The 18,513-nt window shown below is 42.6% G+C and overlaps 2 protein-coding genes across 4 annotated transcripts in view; one reads left to right on the forward strand and one right to left on the reverse strand.

Annotated features, from left to right (window-relative positions):
- The window catches only part of SLC26A11 (solute carrier family 26 member 11), a 65,682-nt gene extending 57,205 nt beyond the window's left edge, over positions 1-8,477 (reverse strand). The window contains exons 1-4 of one of the 2 annotated variants that reach the window (XM_007482901.3): positions 8,331-8,477; positions 5,755-5,984; positions 3,854-4,046; positions 1,134-1,219 (exon numbers count right to left, since the gene is read on the reverse strand). In XM_007482901.3, the coding sequence (XP_007482963.2) occupies positions 1,134-1,219; positions 3,854-4,046; positions 5,755-5,937 (462 nt within the window). In that variant the 5' untranslated portion in view covers positions 5,938-5,984; positions 8,331-8,477. Of the gene's footprint in view, positions 1-1,133; positions 1,220-3,853; positions 4,047-5,754; positions 5,985-7,284; positions 7,431-8,330 lie in introns of those variants that run through there. The other variant, XM_007482900.3, reaches the window with a different exon arrangement.
- SGSH (N-sulfoglucosamine sulfohydrolase) lies at positions 7,443-17,997 on the forward strand. Of its 2 annotated transcripts, none has more exons than XM_001380183.4 (8): positions 7,443-7,667; positions 9,457-9,617; positions 10,205-10,310; positions 12,090-12,240; positions 13,117-13,273; positions 13,738-13,819; positions 15,538-15,741; positions 16,817-17,997. In XM_001380183.4, the coding sequence occupies exons 1-8, from the start codon at positions 7,571-7,573 to the stop codon at positions 17,374-17,376; spliced, it is 1,518 nt and encodes a 505-aa protein (XP_001380220.1). In that variant the 5' UTR covers positions 7,443-7,570; the 3' UTR covers positions 17,377-17,997. The 2 variants fall into 2 exon arrangements, with proteins under 2 accessions (XP_001380220.1, XP_056673351.1); XM_056817373.1 differs by having other exon boundaries at positions 17,095-17,997.
- Positions 17,998-18,513: the final 516 nt, after the last annotated feature.

An 18,513-nucleotide genomic window follows, 5' to 3' on the forward strand; every position in this document is an offset into this window, starting at 1 on the left:
AAGCATTAACAAGGGCAGAGATGAACAGATCCACATTTCCTTTCACTATGTCTGCTTCTTCTCACTCCACCCCTCACCCACCCCACCCCAGTAGCAGCTCCTTCCATGAAATTTTAGAAGTAAAGGGAGAAAGGGGGCACCTAGGTGGCTCACTGGATTGAGAATCAGGCCCAGAGATGGTAGTCCTGGGTTTAAATCTGACCTTAGACACTTCCTAGCTGTGTGACCGTGAGCAAGTCACTTAACCCCCATTGCCTTGCCCTTGCCACTCTTCTTCCTTAGCACCAATACAGAGTATTGATCTAAGATGGAAGGTAAGGGTTTAAAAAAAAAAAGAAGTAAAGGGAGAAGATTGGAGAGAGAACCAAAAACCCTGCTGGGTCTCTTGGGGCCAGAAAACAGCACAGAGAGACCTTAGCACTCATACTGGGTGCTAGTCTAACATATCAACTGTCTGAAAATCTCCAAGATAAATTATAAAACAAAGTGGCAAATTGGCTACATGCCCCCAAATGTTTTAAATATAGGTGTGCTGCAGAACCTCAGGACTGGAGGGGACCTTAAGAGGTCATCTCATTTTCTCTTATCTCCTTTCATAACCACTGGAAACCATTCCAGTTAAGTAGATACTTTTCTGCTCCTACAAATTTCAGAAAGTCCAACTTTCCTCAAAGGAAATTTTTCCCAAAGCTTATTACAGGTTATCTTTCTGAATTTTTCTTAACTCTAGCAAAAAAAGGGGGGGAGGGGGATGGGAGATTTTTAAAAGCTTTTCCGGAGCACCAACCATCCTTTCTGAGCAAGGAAATGGAAGAGAGGAAAATGACTAAATCTAAGGTTCTTATCCTATCCCTCCCTGTGACCTGCTGGCTTCCTCTGTAACAGAAAGGCTGGTAAGAAACCCTTCTTATCTATGTTTTTATTTATTGAAGCCAAGTAAGACAAAGTGCTTTCTTTGAGTCCCTAGGGGGAAAAAAAAAGACTTACTCTAAAGTTTAGTGTGTTACTGTTATTAGATCTTGGGATTTATTGCCCCTCAGATGCCTGGACTTCTTGTTCACCAGGTGCCCCACAGATACCCCTTGCTTACCAGATACCCCAGGCAGCAAGAACTTGAAGGATGCCATTCCTACCTTAATCTGGCCAAACCCAATGGTGACTGAAGCAGCAGATGTAAAGCCTTTAATAACAGGGTAGGAAATGAACTCCAACAGGAAATCTGGCCAACACAAAATAAAGTCATGGAGTGGCACCTTCTTAAATGAAGTAGTTTGTGGTTCCAAAAGAGATGTCAGTGCTGGGAGCCATCAGACCACGACGCCTTGACAGAGTCATGCATGGTAGCTAAGGAGGCCACAGAGCGGCCCTTGGCAAGATGTGACTGCCCACTCAGTTCCCCTTGCATGACCTCTCTCATCAATACTCCTTACCTATGGAATTGACATGATTATTATTCCCCCTAGTCTCAGAAGGTATAATGCAAGAGCAAAATACCTGTACCCTAATTCCCCAAAACATCACCAAAAGATCAGACCCTCAAACCCAATTCCAAAGACTACCATGGGTTAACTTTTACTTAGACACATAATCCCCAGTAAAACTGTAGCTACAGGCCAAGCCCAAAACTTTCCCACTCACAGAAACCTATTCTCATGGAGCCAACACACAAATCAATCATAAAGGTCCATACAAAACGTACAAGTACATTAAGCTTCAATATGACTCAGTGACTCGATTACAGAAATCAGTAACGCAGAAACTCCCTAGTGAACCCTGAGAAATGACCAGTCTAATATTAAATCTGAGTTGTGTTCTCAGTATTTCATCAAATCCAAGATTTAAATTTTGTTCGAGATAAATCTTCAGAGAAGAAGCTTGCTAACTAACTGAATCCAGAGAATGAACTGTTTGCAGAAAGATATCTAAACCTTTTCACTATAGGAAGATCCAGAATGGACCTTGGGGAGTGGTTGATTGAACATTTTTGAATGTACACTCTTATGCCAAAGGGGACTGCCCCCTAATTGGCTTTTGTCAATGCGCCCAGCAAAACATTGGTTTGCTGTCCTTCTCTCCCCTCTATTTCCCCATATTTACAACTATTACAATTTTCCTCTTAGTGGGTAAAAAAATTTTTTGTATACACTTATAGTTAGAAATTTTTGAGGTGCAGTATGCTTATGTTTAGTGATCAATTGGGGAGACTAGTCTCCCAATCATCATCAGGGGGGATTGTGAATTTTAAAAAGTCTCCATCTTGGTCTAGCACCCAAAATTGTGCACACCCACACTACACGGGCATGTGCTAGTCAATGACAAATCAGAAATAACTAACTGCCCACCTGGGCTGTCCTAAGCCAAGCTAGAGCCAACCATTGGATTTGTGAGACACAGGAAGTGAGGTAGGGAACAGCCTCTGGAATTAGCTCACTTCCTGTGGAGAGAGCTAGGGGGAGTTGGTGTTAGGAGCTTGGAGAGGGAGGAAGCCCGCAGACAGCTTTCCTTCAGATCGGTCACGTGAGTTAAGGACTGATTCTTTCCACCTGGGCCTTTGGGCCTAAAACTCCCTCTGCCTTGGTCAGAGGTTGAGTAGCCCCTTTCCCTTTTCTCTTCTCTCCTTCTCTCCCTCTCCTTTCTCTACTTCCAGTGTGATTAAACCTCCATAAACTCCATTCTGACTTGAGTGTTTCATTTTAGGAATTTCATAAGTAAATTCCTTGGCGGCCATTGTTCAATATTACATAAATCCTGTAGCCACAATTTTAGCCATTACAATATTATAACCTCTCCCAGAAACCTAAAATTTCTACATTTACAAACCTCAGTGATATGATTGTCAAATTGTCTTTAAGAAGTTCTGATTAATTATTCCATTTTATTAAAAGTAAAAAGTAATTGTCCTTGATTGTAAGCTCAAAACTCCTCACAGGTAATGAGAAAATTAAGCCACCTGTGACAAAATCATTTATCTTGTGTGGAACCTTTATGCTGTCTGTAATCACAATATAATACTATAGAATGATAATCAAGTGATTTATTAAAAGTTAATGTATCACTTTTCCAATTATCTCTCTTTGGACATGTGTGTTGGGTAATGTATCTGTGTGCCAAGAAAATGGGTATAAAAATAAACACCAGGCCTGGGGATGGCAGAGCAGCTATCAGATGCAAAGCAGCCCCATGGCCGTAATGATTAAGCTGTCTTCCATTTGTTATTTTTTTGACTGATCGTTCACCAACTGTCGGGACCCCCTGGAGTCTCGAGTGAGGCTGGACCTTGCCCATGGCATGTCAGAAAGTGGAGGTGTCGCAAGTAACAGGATTAGGGGCAACGGGTAGAGCTATGGAATTACCCCTGGATTGTTTGTACTTTTTTCAGGAAGAAGAGAGAGAAATAATTATTATAGTTGGCATTTATATAGCTAGTTATTAAAATAAATGCTAGCTGCATAGTACTTAAAAGGTTTACAAAACACCTTACAAGTATTTTCTCATTCTTTCCTCACAACAACCCTAAGAGGCAGATGCTATTATTATCTTAATTCTGCAGATGTAGATGCAGAAACTGAGGCAGAGAGAGATTAAATGACTTGCCCAGGGTCAAATGGCTTGTGAACTCAGGTCTTCTGACTCCAACATTCTATCCATTCTGTTGCCTAACTGCCTTTAAGAGGCAGAGATAGTATCCTGAGCTTCTGAACACCCGGCCCAATGACCTGGTTTGGGACAAGTTATCCACCCTTTGGAGAAGACAGAGGTGGGACCATGGAGTATAGAAGGCAGAGGCTGATGAGATGGGGCACCTTCCCAAATGGTTCCAGAGAATCCAGGAAAGAAGCTCTAGATGTCTTACCCAAGTGCAGGATCCCCATGGCTAACTGGATACAGCCAGAGAGGAAAGTGAGGAGCACAGCATAAGTAGGCTGGTGTAAGGCGTAGAAGGAAACCAGCAAGGACATGATGGCTGTGGGGCCCAAGGTCACATCCCGAGAAGTGCCCAGGAAAAAATACACGAAACATCCCATAAAGGAGGAGTAAAGGCCATACTGCTCAGAGAAACAGAGACAAGGATTATAAGAAGGATAAGAAAGTCACTGAGCTTAGACAAAACCATTAGTCAGTAACTAAAGCATGCATGCCTGGACATGTGTACAGTACACAGGGAATATGTGGTTTTGATGTTCAAGAGAAAAGACATTTATTAAATGCCTATTGTGTGTCATCCAATACACAGAGCCATTCATAAAGCACAATATGCAGACAGCTCTCTCAGATGTCCACAAGTAGATTATATAGAATGATAGGCAGGGGTAGGAGGCAGGGATTGGGGTAGGGGTGTTCTTCCTCACCAACATCCAGCAGGGTCCAAGGAGGCTAACAGTAGAGTAGAATAGATCAGAATTGGCATTGGATATGGAAGAGAGTGAGTCTATACGTAGATATGTTTGTGTATATCTCTACCATCTAAAGACTAATCTTTTAATATTTAAAATCAGTAGTTATCCATCCATCTATCTATCTATCTATCTATCTATCTATCTATCTATCTATCTATCTACCTACCATCCCATCTATCTATCTACCATTCTATCTATCTACCTATTTATCTATCTACCATTCTTATCTATTTACCATCTATCTATCTATCTATCTATCTGTCTGTCTGTCTGTCTATCTATCTATCTATTTATCTATCTATGTATCTATGTATCTATGTATCTATCTATCTGTCTGTCTGTCTGTCTGTCTATCTATCTATCTATCTATCTATCTGTCTGTCTGTCTGTCTATCTATCTATCTATCTATCTATCTATCTGTCTATCTATCTGTCTGTCTGTCTGTCTGTCTGTCTGTCTATCTATCTATCCATTTATCTATCTATCTATGTATCTATGTATCTATCTATCTATCTATGTATCTATGTATCTATCAATCTATCTATCTATCTATATCTGTCTACATACAGAGACAGAGAAGTCTTAGACTTGTAATTTCATTGGTATGGGAATCTCCAAGATGAGGAGATGCCCTTTACCAATACTAGTATTCATAGAGCAGCCTAAGACAATAAGAAGTTAAATGACTTGCCCAAGGACATCATTATTTATCAGAGATGGGTCTTATTGATTCAGAGGCTGTCTCTCTCTGTTTGTATTTAGGTAGACAGCTATCTTGCTGGCTAGCTGATTTCATATCTATCTATAGTTACATTCAGTCATTTTTCAGTTGTATCTAATTCTTCGTGACCCTTTGTAGGGTTTTTTTTGGCAAAGATGCTGGAGTGGTTTGCCATTTCTTTCTCTAGTTCATTATACAGATGAGGAAATTAAACAAACAGGGTGGAGTGACTTATGTATTTATGTGTGATTTATTTATTTAAAAACATTATTCTGAGACCTCACCAGATTTCTGAAGGGGTCTATGAAACAAAAGTCAAAATCCCTTGCCCAAGACACATGTACATGTATGTGTATTATGTATAGGAATTTGTTTCACACATGTGAACAAATGTATAGGCCAGCACCATATGTGTATGGATATGTGCATGCCTATACATGTGTGTGTACTTGTACATATTCATGTTATTGTGTATATGCAAGTATATCTATATATCTAGGGTTATTTCCATGTATTTCTGTCCCTGTTGCTGGATAAATATGGATGGAAGGTCACAGAAGAAACAAATTGTCGGTGAAGGGATCCCCAATACCTGGATGGAAGGGATTACTATTGCTTGAGCTCAGATATCTCACCTGAACAGGTAGCCCAGCCACTTCAGCATAGGCCAGAGCCTGGGGCACAACAGTCAGCCCCACAGTAAGCCCAGCAATGCTGTCCAGTTGCAACCACTTCAAGGAGTAGTGAGGAAGCCATTCCAGGATAGGAAGCCTTTTCTGCACCATTCCTAGGATATAGCGCCATGCCCTCTCTGTCATGCTGAAGCCTGTTGATCTGACCCCGGCTCCAAGGACAGTGGATGGCCCTGTATAGAACAGACAAATGGTCAGAGGAACCAGAGCTCAAGGGACCTCTCCTTCCAGTGGGGTCATTATTACCGGTGGTCCTGGAGTCCAAGCAGGCCTGCTTACTCTAACTCTTCTGCCATCAAAGTACTACTAAGTCTTGGTTTGCAATTTAAGGGGGGAACCAAAAAGGGCTCCCTAGCTAAAAATGATAAGCCTTCTGGAAAATCTGAGCTCTTAAATAGGTAGTGTTCTATGTTATACAGGTAAAAAGATCACACCTCTTTCCTCAGAAGCCAGTAATAGTTCATATGTGTTCGCATGTGTTTATATATATGGTTTCTTTCTCCATATATATATTTGCCCTAATATATGGGGGTCCTGACAAAAATTACCCGCATTTTTCTGGGTTGGGGAGAGGGGCAAAGGCCCAGAAGAAACACTGATTCTAGGCAAAATCTATGAAATCAACAAAGCTGTCTTCAACACTAAAAACTTTTTCTTTCTTTCGCTAGTGTTTCTGCAGTCCATATGACATAGTGCATTGCTCTAAAGTTAGGAAGATCTGGGGTCACTGGGAGTCAGCCCAGTTTCCTGATTTTCCTGGCTCTTCCACTATAATACCACATTATCTCATATATGTATGTGAGACCCTTGTATATATGTATGGATATACATATCAAATAAAGTAATATAATACATATATTTATTATATATTATTTGCATTATATATGTTATACACATATAATTATATGTATTATATGATACATATAAAGCATATATATATTATATATAACTATCTTTTATTTCATTTTTTAAACACTTGTATTTAAAAGGTAATAAACATTTAGGACTGTAGATATTTGAACTAATATGTTAAGTCCATCAATGGACTTTGTACTCGTGCCCATGCTTCTTTCCAGCAGTTCCAACCTGAGGATGGAAAGAATGGAGCCCAGGAACCCCCAGTTTCCAGCACTGTTGAGCAGTTTGGGAAGGTTCACTTCATTTGGCCATGGCAGGAGCTGTTACAGGCTGGCTTGAGTTGTCCCGTATGACCCTCAAAACAACTCCATGAGCAGGTCCTACGAGGTATTAGTATCCTTATTTATAAATGAATCAATCAGGCAAAATGTCTTTCAAGGCTTTTCTGTCTCCAAGCCCAAACTATCCATTGGCAAGGCTGAGAGTAGATACCACATTTCCCGTGGGTTGCCAGGATCCAAGTCCTCAAACCCTTTCTGTCCCGGCCCCACTTTCTCTGCCAAGTTCCCTGTCCCATTCCCGAAGGTTCAAGGATTGTCCAGGCCTGGGACTCACCTCGCGCCCCTCCCAAGCGGTCTCAGTTTCAGGGTACGGTTCGGAGGATTCGAGCTTGGGGGAACACGAAAGGGGGAGGGGGGTCTGGGAAGTGGTGGTGCAGGGATAAAAGAAGTACCAGGACAGGAGGGGACGAAGTCTGTCCCTGATCATGTGATCACGGGAGAAGGAGGAGGAGCCCAGGCTGCAGAAAATAATTCACTTCCATCGCCTGAGGCTTAAACATAGGGGGCTGGAGCTGGGAGGAGACGCTGGAGCTGCTTCTGGAGCGCCTGGGGTCTTCGCTATGTCCAGGCTGGAGTTCGCCTGTTGTGTTTTGCTCTTAGGTCTAGGGATGTGCCTGGGGCTGCGACAAAGCCTCCGGAATGTGTTGCTCATCCTGGGTGAGTAGCAGTCCGGCCGCCGACTTACTCGGCCTCTGTGCAAACCTGGTAACCCCAGGGATGCCTCGGGTATCTTTTTAACTACCTAGGCGGGGATTGGGCACACCTTCATCCCAGGGTCACCTCTTGTACTCGGCCTGCAACGAACCCCGGAAGTGTGCAATTCTAGCGACTACGCTGGGGCTAGACCGGACAGATTCCTGTGCAATCTCGCTGCCCGTGCCTCTTTCTCTCTTCCCCCTTTCCCTCCACACACACCAACTTTGCTCTTCTCCCCTCCCGCACAAAAGTCATTAATGGCTGCTTGGAATGAGGCAGCACTTGGCTCCATTTCCTCCATGCCTTGGGGCTCCCGCAAAGAACTTCCCCTAATGTCTCACTTTCCCTCCTCCCTGAGAGTCCTTATTCCTGGGCACAGGACCCTAGTATCACGGTTCAGAGCCCTATATTGCGCTGAATCTCTCCCAGGCTCCTTCATTTCCTTCCTTCTCACCCTTTTCCCTCTCTTCCACCCCCTCAGCCACTGTAACCAGCTCTCTGGCTCTTAAGCCCGGCACATGATGCCCAGGTTAGAGGGCGTCTCCTCACACATCGCCAGTGCCACTTGCCCTGGACCCAACTGAACACCAGTTAGAATCATGGTTGGCGCTCTTGCTTCCTTACCTTCCTCTCACGCCACTTGGATTCTGAGTTCTGATAGCAAGATTATGACATGGAGATAACCGAGTTGGGTGAGAGATCTGGGCAAACACCGAGTACGGAGGAATCTTCTGCTGGGCATGAATCTCCTCCCATTTCCTTTTTTTCTTGAGGGGGTGGGGGGAGTGAAGGGGGTGAATGTTGGGGGAAGGGGGACACATTTACACACACACACATACACACAAACACCCCTGCTTACACAGATACACACTTGCCTTTCCAGTGAAAATCTGAAATTCTACCAAAGATCTGCATTTCTCAGGAACTTCCTGTTTTGGTGGTCAGGGCTCTCTACTCTTGTGATACATCAAACCACAAAACAGCTGATTTCTGGGCCTGGCCTCTAGCCAGCTCTCATCCCTTTGGTTAAATCTGTGTTACCAATACATATTCAGGGCCTTCAGGCTGACTTCTCAGTGAATTTCCAAACAAACAGCTCTCCACTCTCCCACTCTCCACCCCCATAGACAAATCTGTCTTTTCAACAGTGTCTTTTATGAATCACACAGTCATCTATGTTCCCAATCCCAGTCATGGTTTCTTGCTTCTCAGAACCTGGGGAGAAGGGAGGATATAAACCATCATTCACACAGTCACAATCTAGGATAAATAGAAGACTATGGAAAAATGGCTTTGAGCTATTCCCTCTTCCCTCATTTTCACAATGGGTAGGAGAGCCACCTGTAGAGAAAAAAGCTTAGCCATTCTTCCAGAATACCTAGAACAGATTCCAGCCTCACTCCCTTTCCAGCTTCAGCAGCCCCACCTGGATATGACAATGGCTCATATTTTATATAGATTATATATAGATATATAGATAGAATGGATTAGCCAATTGGCTATGAAAGAGTTCATTTGAACTCTGGTACCTCCAGTAAGAGCTTCTGCATTGGACAGAGTCTCCCCATGCTCTCCCTAAATGAGTTTCTCCTCTACTACCCAGCACTGCACCCCAAAGCTCTAGTCCTAGACTTTCTCAGAGCTCCTTAACTAAACTTGGACAGGCAGCTAGAATGTGCCATCTTCCCTGAGCTCCATGGTGAATTCCCCAATTCATGGTATCTTCTCTATTTTCTTTTCTCATTGGTAGCGGATGATGGAGGCTTTGAGAGTGGTGCATACAACAACAGTGCAATCTCAACCCCACACCTGAATGCCTTGGCACAAAGGAGCCTGACCTTCCATAATGCCTTCACCTCAGTCAGTAGCTGCTCTCCCAGCCGTGCTAGCCTCCTGACTGGCTTGCCACAGGTAAGTAGAGTGATTGAGAAGAGAACTGTAGAAGGAAGCTGGGAGGATCCCTTGAGCAGGGGTACATTCTTGGGATTCTGGGCCCCTAGGCAGTTAGTTTCTGGGAGTGAATAGGCCATGGGTTCTCCTTTTCATCAAAAAAACACTAATTGTACAGTCTACCCCAGTAAGTCAATTCAGGGACTAAATTCTCTTGGAATTTCCCTGACCCAACTAACTTCTCTTATTTCTCCCTCACTAGAATTACTTAATTGTAAGTCACTTTCTTTATCATTATGAACAGAACACTGCCAGATTCCACATTTAAGTTAGTCACACTCTTCTGAATCTTGTGCCTTAATAATTACCATCTGGGGAGGCAGGGTTAAAGCGGCTTGAGAGGATATTGCTTCCATGCTAATACCACGGAAGTCTTTTGGAACAGGAAAATGAGATGGGGTAGGAAGGAGAGGTACAAACATAGAACCTTCAAATGCACTGTCAAGCTAAGTTCTAAATCGGGGATCTAGGAAGAGGGATGCTATAGTTGATCTTCGTTATGGAGAGAGCCTGTGGCTCTCTCAGGCTCACACTAGCTTTTCTTCCAGCATCAGAATGGAATGTATGGCTTACATCAGAATGACCATCATTTCAACTCCTTCGACAAAGTGCAAAGTCTGCCTCTTCTTCTCAGACAAGCTAACATCCGTACAGGTTAGGTGCTTGGGTGGGAATGGAGGAAGAAGCAGCTGCTGCTTCTAATAATTTCTGAGATGCCTCCCATTTTGCAGGAGAGATTGAGGACCAAAGGAGTTAAATCATTCTCCAAGGTCCCACAGATAATTGAATTTACCTCCCAAGTACCAAAGTCCAGACCTGCCTACTGAATGGACATTATTTGTTTGGACCTAGACCACCTGTGACTTGATTGGTTTACAAAATTCCTGGGAAAAAAGCTCCCTCTGGCCATGTAAATTGATACCTGTTTTGGAGCTTGTGGTCTTGGAGATTCATCTGGGACCCTGAGAGGTTTAGTGACTTGCCTGGAGGTGACAGAACCAGTATGCATCCAAGGCAGGATTTGAAACTATCTTATAGACTTTAAAGCTATCAGCTCTACCCACTCAACTGCCTCACAAAGGTAACAACTGTAGAATTTCAGTTTGGGAATCAACATGGGAGGAGATCTAGGCCTACTCATTTTTAAGTAAGACTCTCCTTTATTATATCCTTCACAAGTGATCATGCAGTTTCCACTTGAAGACCTCCTTGCTTCTGATTCAGAGTGTAAGCTGGAAAGGAATAGGACATGGGTGACATGGATACCCTCCTTACATGGACAATCTGGAAGGATCCAAACACTCAGAGGGTAGAATTACCTTACAATACTTACAATACCTTAGTAGAATTCACCTGTGTGAATTCCAGGGTTGGAGTGAGCCTCAGGATGAAAAGGTTTCTGGGTTGTGGTAGAGAAGGTCTAGAGTGAAACCTGGAAAGGAATGAATATGGCCTCTGAGGTCCTTTCTAGCTTTCAGTTCTATGATCCTATGGTTTTCTTGAACTTTTCCTCATATGACATGATTTCTCAGCTGTCCTAATCACATTCCTCTGGATGCCTTCCTGCTTATCAATATTCTTTCTAAAATATGATGTCCAGAAGTGAACTCAGTGTCCCAGATGTGGTTTAAATAGGGCATAGTGCAGGAGAATTGTCCCCTACTTCATCTGAGATTTTGATGTATCTAAAATTCCATTAGGTTTTTTGCAGATACTCTCCAATGTCTCTGAAGGCTCTCCCTCTGTGCATAGAGAAAATACAGCTTCTTGGCTGACTCGTGGCACAGCAGCAATAGTTAGAAGGAAGAAGAGAAGTCAAATGGATTATAGATTAAATTGAGAGGGATGGGATCAAGAACAGTGGACCCCACCACTGCAATAAGTTCACAAATGTGGAGTTGAGAGACCAAAGTATAAAATAGCAGTTTATTCTTTTGTGAAAGGGACATTTCCCTCTTTGCTTGAGGGATGTCTGAGGAATGTCCAAGTATTGAGTTCAAAGACCCAATTTATATGGTCTTCTAATCAAAGAAAGTCCCCTTCCTCCCTACCTCCCTCCCTTTATTCCTGCTAGACTGCTGTTATAACAGTAGAATCTTCTTTGACATCTTTAAAAGATAAGTGAATTAATTACCCCACCCCTCAAGGCCTTTGAAATTTGAAGTGGAAAGACCTAGAGTTTTGTTTGTTTTGTTTTTAGAGAAGGGGGAGTGTTCTAAAAGGAAGGGAAAATACTAACTTCTATCTAGGTTCTTGAATATATTGGGGTGAGACATTTCTTATGAGAAAGACAGATTATATCCCACTCAATATGGAAGGGACCTCTGATCTAGTCCAAGTTCCTCCCTTTATAGATGAGGAAACTGAGACATCCGAGCCTTTCTCTTTATTCTCTTTCTCCCAACTGTGGGCTTGGTGGGCTGTCTTTTCCAGGCATAATCGGGAAGAAGCACATTGGGCCAGAGCCAGTGTACCCATTTGACTTCGCTTACACAGAAGAGAATGGCTCCATCTTGCAAGTAGGAAGAAATATCACCCACATAAAACTGCTGGTCCGAAAATTCCTTGAGACCCAGGATGAGAGGTGGGAGCCTTTGTTCTTCCACAAACTCCCAGACTTTCATTCCAGAAATTTCACTGAGATTTATTCTTACATATCTGCCAACACCCAAACCCTGCTTGTGGTTTGGAGGAGGGAGAGGAGGAATGTGCAAGGATACACTATATTATCATGTCTTATTCAGGTATTTTTCTGTGTCTGGAAAGTTTATACTCTTCATTTATGCCCATTCAATTACTGTCCATCCTTCAGAGTCCAACTCAAATGCTACCTCTTCCCAAAAGCCTTTGGTGGTTTCCCCTATGTAGGTAACTACTTTCCTAACCTAAACCTTACATAGACCTTTGCTTTGTAACTCATTCATTAATGAGCATTTATTTCTCATTTTGTCCCTCTTCTCCTTATCCAATGTTTAGCACACACAGTAGGTACTTACTAAATGCTTGTTGACTTGACTAATGTCCTTACTTGTTTGTAATATGCTTGTTGGTATGTATGTCCTAATTCCCTCCTGAACTGTAAGCTGTAATCAACTGTACTGAACTGTAAACTGTAATCAATGATCTAAGTAGAAATTCATCTAAATTTTAAATTTAAATACTCCTCCAGCACTTGGTACAATACCTTGCACATATTTAGTGTTTGATAAATGTTGTATTATATTATGTAAGGTCCCAGTTAGAAATTGGGGTAAAGGGAGACCCTAGTACTGGAGGAAATCAAGAGAATATTGAGTAGAAGGGAATAGACAGTGCCGTGAGGGGTACCCAAACTGGCAAAACGTAGTGATTTGGGTTAGGGAGGCAGGAATATTGGCAAAGCTGGGTGGAACAATATCCTATTCTCTTGTGAGGAACCTTCTCCTGATCCTGATTTTGATTCTTTCCTTCTATTTCACAGGCCCTTCTTTCTCTATGTTGCTTTCCATGATCCCCACCGGTGTGGGCATTCTCAGCCAATGTATGGACCTTTCTGTGAGAAGTTTGGCAATGGAGAGAGTGGGATGGGGTGGATCCCTGACTGGGTGCCCCAAACTTACACCCCAGAAGATGTACAGGTAACACAGGATTTCCTCTATCTCAACTCCTCTTACCTCTTGGGACCCAGATTCTCCTTGTGAGACTTCAGTCCATACTACAAGCTAGTATATGTTTAGCTCAGAAGAGCTTCTCTACCAAAGGAATTTAGATCTAAGAGCTAAGTTGACTCTGGGTCTATATCCCTATTAATGATAATAAAAGGAATAAGGAAAAAGGGTAGTTTGTCTATAGAAGACAGCAAACCTTTCAGACCAATGTGCATAAGTAATAAACCATAGAATCCTAGTATTTTGCAATTGGAAGGAATCTCAGAGGTCAACTAGTTCAACCCATACACCGTAGCATCCCTATCAACCTAGGTTCTTTAGAAAAGTTCAATTGCAACCATTCCTCTTGCTCCTTTAGACTAGATCTAGTCTTCATCTCTTCCAACCCTCACCCCCATCCTATCTATGACTTTCCACTTAAATGTCTCCTCTAGGTCCCTTACTTCATCCCTGACACCCCAGTAGCCCGAGCTGACTTGGCTGCTCAGTATACCACCATTGGCCGAATGGACCAAGGTATGAGAAGGAACAAGGCCTGGGAATCTAACCAGGCTCTCTGCCATGTCCCAAACAGGGAAGGATCACCTCAAGGATCATCTAGGTCCAGACTTCTTCCCTGCCAGTGCAACTGTAGCCCAGCTCCGCCAGAGATTCAATCATCATCATGAATTATGTTCCTCATGTGTGTAGACTCCTACACTAGGCATTGCAGGGAGGACCAAGAAGGAAAAGCACATACACACACATACAAAACTTGACTGCCTGCCCCCAAAAGCTTCCATTTCATGGCAATATCAGAACCAGAACTATAAGATGAGAAATTTAAAAAGAGGAGGTAGACTTTCAGTTCATATTCTTCTAAGAAAGAAGGTGAGAGACAAGGTAAGAGCATGAGAATTAGATAGGAACTGGGGGAGATGTTCCACTCTTTAACTGGGTTCTTGAACTGAGTGGTGAGAGAGGGAAGAGGCCAAAGAAGATGAAACTTGAAAATTGGAGACTTGAAAAGGGACGTAGGAGTAGGGCAAGAGGCTTGCCAAGTAGGTCCCTTTAATACCAACAACATTGGCCCTTCAGAACAGGACATTTTGTCATGCCAAGGGAGAAGGCAACATGGAGATGGGAAGCAGACCCCCCTGACCACAACTCATCATTAGATGAGGGAAGGGAAACAGTAACCCAGCTCTTGCTGCATTCTTTCCTAATTCTTATCCCTTCCTTAATCCAGGTATTTTTCCCCCTGAAGATTTTATGTCCCCAAGCAGCCCAAACCTTCATGAGGGAGGAATCTGGGTAGAGACCAGGGTGTACCAGGAATGACTAAGGGACCATCCCTCTTTACTCAATGATTATACCAAGTAGGGAGACAGAACAACTTAACTGAAAGAATGATGACTTAGGAGCTGGATTGGACAATTGCCTCTTTTGTAAAAAGAGAGGGTCCTTAGGACCTAGTTATCAAGAATAATTAGTTTATGGAGGAAGTTATCCAATGACTAAGAGTCTTTTCTGTGTCACTAGGTCCAGGGGGAGTAATTGGTAGTACATTCTACAGGTGCAAAAAATTTCTTATTACAGCTATGGTTAGGGCAGATTCTCTGGTCCAGCCTTAGCAAAAATTGGCTCCTGGAACAGTGCAGTTTTTGGCTCTTTCCTTGTATTCCACTGCCAGAGGTAACTTCTAATTGATGAAACTTCCTAATGTCCCTTCCATATAAAGTTCAGAAGTACAGCTTTGAAAACTCCCCAAAACACACTGGGAAAGAGTCAAAGTGTGTTGGTGCTGGAAGCAGGGAATCTCTCAGTATCTATTTTGGTATCTCTTATATACAATATCCTGGGATGGAGGTGATAGAAGGAAGAAAGAGAGAGATATATTGTTTAGCCCCAAAGTTCAGTTTTTTGAGCACCTATTAAAAACAGGCATAATACGCAAGGTTATAGAGAATCCAATTATTCAGGGAGGTTGGCAAAATGCCAAGCAAGACCAGAGTGTTGAATCAAAGCCAGTAGTGTCAGTCATGGAAGACTTCATGAAAGGAGTACTTAAAGGAGTGAAAAGGTCTCGATTCAGAGAAGGGGGTAGAGAGGACACTTTAGGTGGAGGTAATGGTGTTTATTGTGGCTCACAAGTGGCAACAAAGAAACTGGGTGGGCACGGGGATTGGGTGAGAATTCTACAAGTGTAATGTTACTGCATTATTTATTCCATTCACTCTTAACTTTCCCTACAGGGATTGGACTGGTGCTGGAGGAATTGAAAGTAGCTGGCTTCCTGAATGACACCCTGGTGATCTTCACTTCAGACAATGGTATCCCTTTCCCTAGTGGCAGGACCAACTTGTACTGGTCAGGCACAGCAGAGCCCATGTTGGTGTCTTCTCCAGAGCACCGAAACCGCTGGGGTCAGGTCAGCAAAGCCTATGTCAGCCTCTTGGGTAAGTACATTTGTCTGTCTCTCCATCTGCCACCTTGTTTCAAAGGAATCTGAAGGCACACACTCATCTTTAAATAAACCTTGGAATGCTTCTTAATTTTATAAAAGTTGGGGAAACTGAGATTGATCAAAAAGTCTTGTAGTAAGTCATGATAGAGAAAAAATAAAATTCTGCTTGCCTGGTTCTGAGATCAATCCCTGCTTTTTTAGGCAGTGAAGGGCATGCCCTCTCCTCAAAGCTTCTCAGTAAGAGATGTTTTCTTCATCAGTGAAGCAATAAGCACTCATGAGGAGCCAACTATTGGAGCAGTTAAGTGGCTCAGTGGATAGAGAGCCAGGCCTAGAGAGGGAAGGTCCTGAGTCCAAAGCTGGCCTCAGACACTTCCTAGATTTGTGACCCTGCACAAGTCATTTAACCTCAATTGTTTAGCCCTTCTTCTGCCTTGGAACCAATATGTAGTATCAATCCCAAGAAAGAAGTAGGAATTAAAAAAAAAAGTCTAGGCAATGTGCTCAAAGTATAGGGATCCTCTCTGTTTTCTTCTTGGCTCATCTTTTTAAGTCTTTAAGAAAAATTAACATTACAACTGGACCAAAAAGATGGGCTTCAGATGTAGCATGGAGGATCTAGGTAAAGATAGGAGAGATAACTTCCTGACAATGAAAGGTATCGAGCACCTGCTCGATAGATAGATAGAGCAGGCCTGGTGCTCTAGCTCATCAGCCAAGTGGTACAGTAAATAGAGTGCCAGGTTTGGAGTCAGAAAGATTCATCTTCTTGAGTTCAAATCTGACTTCAGACATTTACTAGCTTTGTAATCCTGGCCAAGTCACTTAATTCCTATTTGCCTCAGTTCCTCAAATTTATAAAAATGAGGACACAAGGAGATGGCAGACACCTCCAGTATCTTTGCCAAGACAACCTCATAGACAGAGTCTATGGAGGCACATAGAGTAAGACACAACTAAATGACTGAACAACAACAACTGGGGTTGTAGTGAGAATCAATTCTAATTTGTGTTTTGCAACTATGAAAGTTTATGCAAATGTCAACTAATATCATTATAATTTTTAGACATCGTGCCCACCATCTTGGATTGGTTCTCTATACCATACCCCAGCTATAGCATCTTTGGTACCAAGACAGTCCACCTCACTGGTCACTCCCTCTTGCCTGTACTAATGTCAGAGCCACCCTGGACCACAGTCTTCAGTAGCCAGAGTCACCATGAAGTCACAATGTACTATCCCATGCGCTCTGTGCTCCATCAGAATTTCCATTTAGTGCACAACCTCAACTTCAAGATGCCCTTTCCTATCGATCAGGATTTTTATGTGTCCCCCACCTTCCAGGACCTGCTTAATCGCACTAGATCTGGCCAACAAACAAGCTGGTATAAGGACCTCCACCACTATTATTACCGAGATCGATGGGAACTTTATGACAGGAAACAAGACCCCTGGGAGATCCAGAACTTAGCCACTGACCCCAACTACAGGGAGGTGTTGGAGATGCTGAAGGTCCAGTTAACCAAGTGGCAGTGGGAAACCAATGACCCCTGGGTATGTGCTCCAGATGGTGTCTTGGAAGAGAAGCTCTCTCCTCAGTGTCAGCCTCTCCATAATGAACTATGAGGCCTTCTATGAAAAAAACTTCCATCTTTTCCAAACATGCCTGCTTTGCTGATAAATTGAGTGGGACCAAGGAATGTCATCTTTCTGTCTTAAGAAGAATAAACCCTGGTAAATCCTCATTCCGAGATCTCTGACATGCAAGCAAGGTTCATACTTCAATCTCTGCATGGACCATCTAGGATCTACTTGTCATCACAGAGATATGATTGAGGCACCATTGCCAATGGGTCTGACTTGTCCAAATGAGTTGTGGGATAGGAGGAGGATGTTAAGCAGAGGCCCTAGCATACAGCAGTTACTAGAAGCCATGGTGAAAGTCAACTTATAGGTCAAATTGATCCCATTTGATATATGATGTATAAAATTTGTAGGACCCTCATGATTCCAGAGCCTCTCTTAAAAGACATTTTGAGGGAATCTAGTAAATAAAAAAAGAAAAAGGGAATCGGGGTGCTATTATCCTTAGTACTTCTAAGAACTATCCACCCACAAGACTTCTCCAGCAGAATGATGGAGTATGAGAAGACTCGGGTATTTGTATCTGCCTGTAGGGATGGTTCATACAAAACTTTCTCAGAGTGAGAAAATGATATATGATTTCAATAAAATCTCTCAGCTATAGATGATCTGGACTTTTATTGTGAGTTGTGTGAGCATAAGCTTGACAGCATCTCCTATATTTTTCCTCATGGTCAAATTCATCATCCATAGCAGAGATTAATTTCAAGCTCCTTGTGTTTACCTATTAGACACTATTATCTTTTCAGCAAAGGTATTTGGTTCAACTGAACAAGTTTTATTAAACTCTATGTGCTAGACTGGTTCTAGGTGTCAAAAATATAAAGACAAAAGGGAAACAATCCCTGGCCTCTTGGAGCTTACATTCTACTGGGGACAAATAACATGTACATAAATAAGAAAATACAAACTATATACCAAGTCCCACCTTTTTGAGAAGTACTTAAAAACAAAGTACTGCCCTTCAAAAAAAGATGAAAATTGCCTTAACTCTGCATGATTTAATTTATTTGGATAAATATCAGGATTAGTTCTAGGACATGAGTTGATCTTAAGACCTATGCTCATTACCTAATCCACCCAAAAATATTCCTAGACAATTGTGGGGAAAATCTAGAA

The sequence above is a fragment of the Monodelphis domestica genome, chromosome 2 (assembly GCF_027887165.1).
Source record: "Monodelphis domestica isolate mMonDom1 chromosome 2, mMonDom1.pri, whole genome shotgun sequence".
NCBI lineage: Eukaryota > Metazoa > Chordata > Mammalia > Didelphimorphia > Didelphidae > Monodelphis > Monodelphis domestica.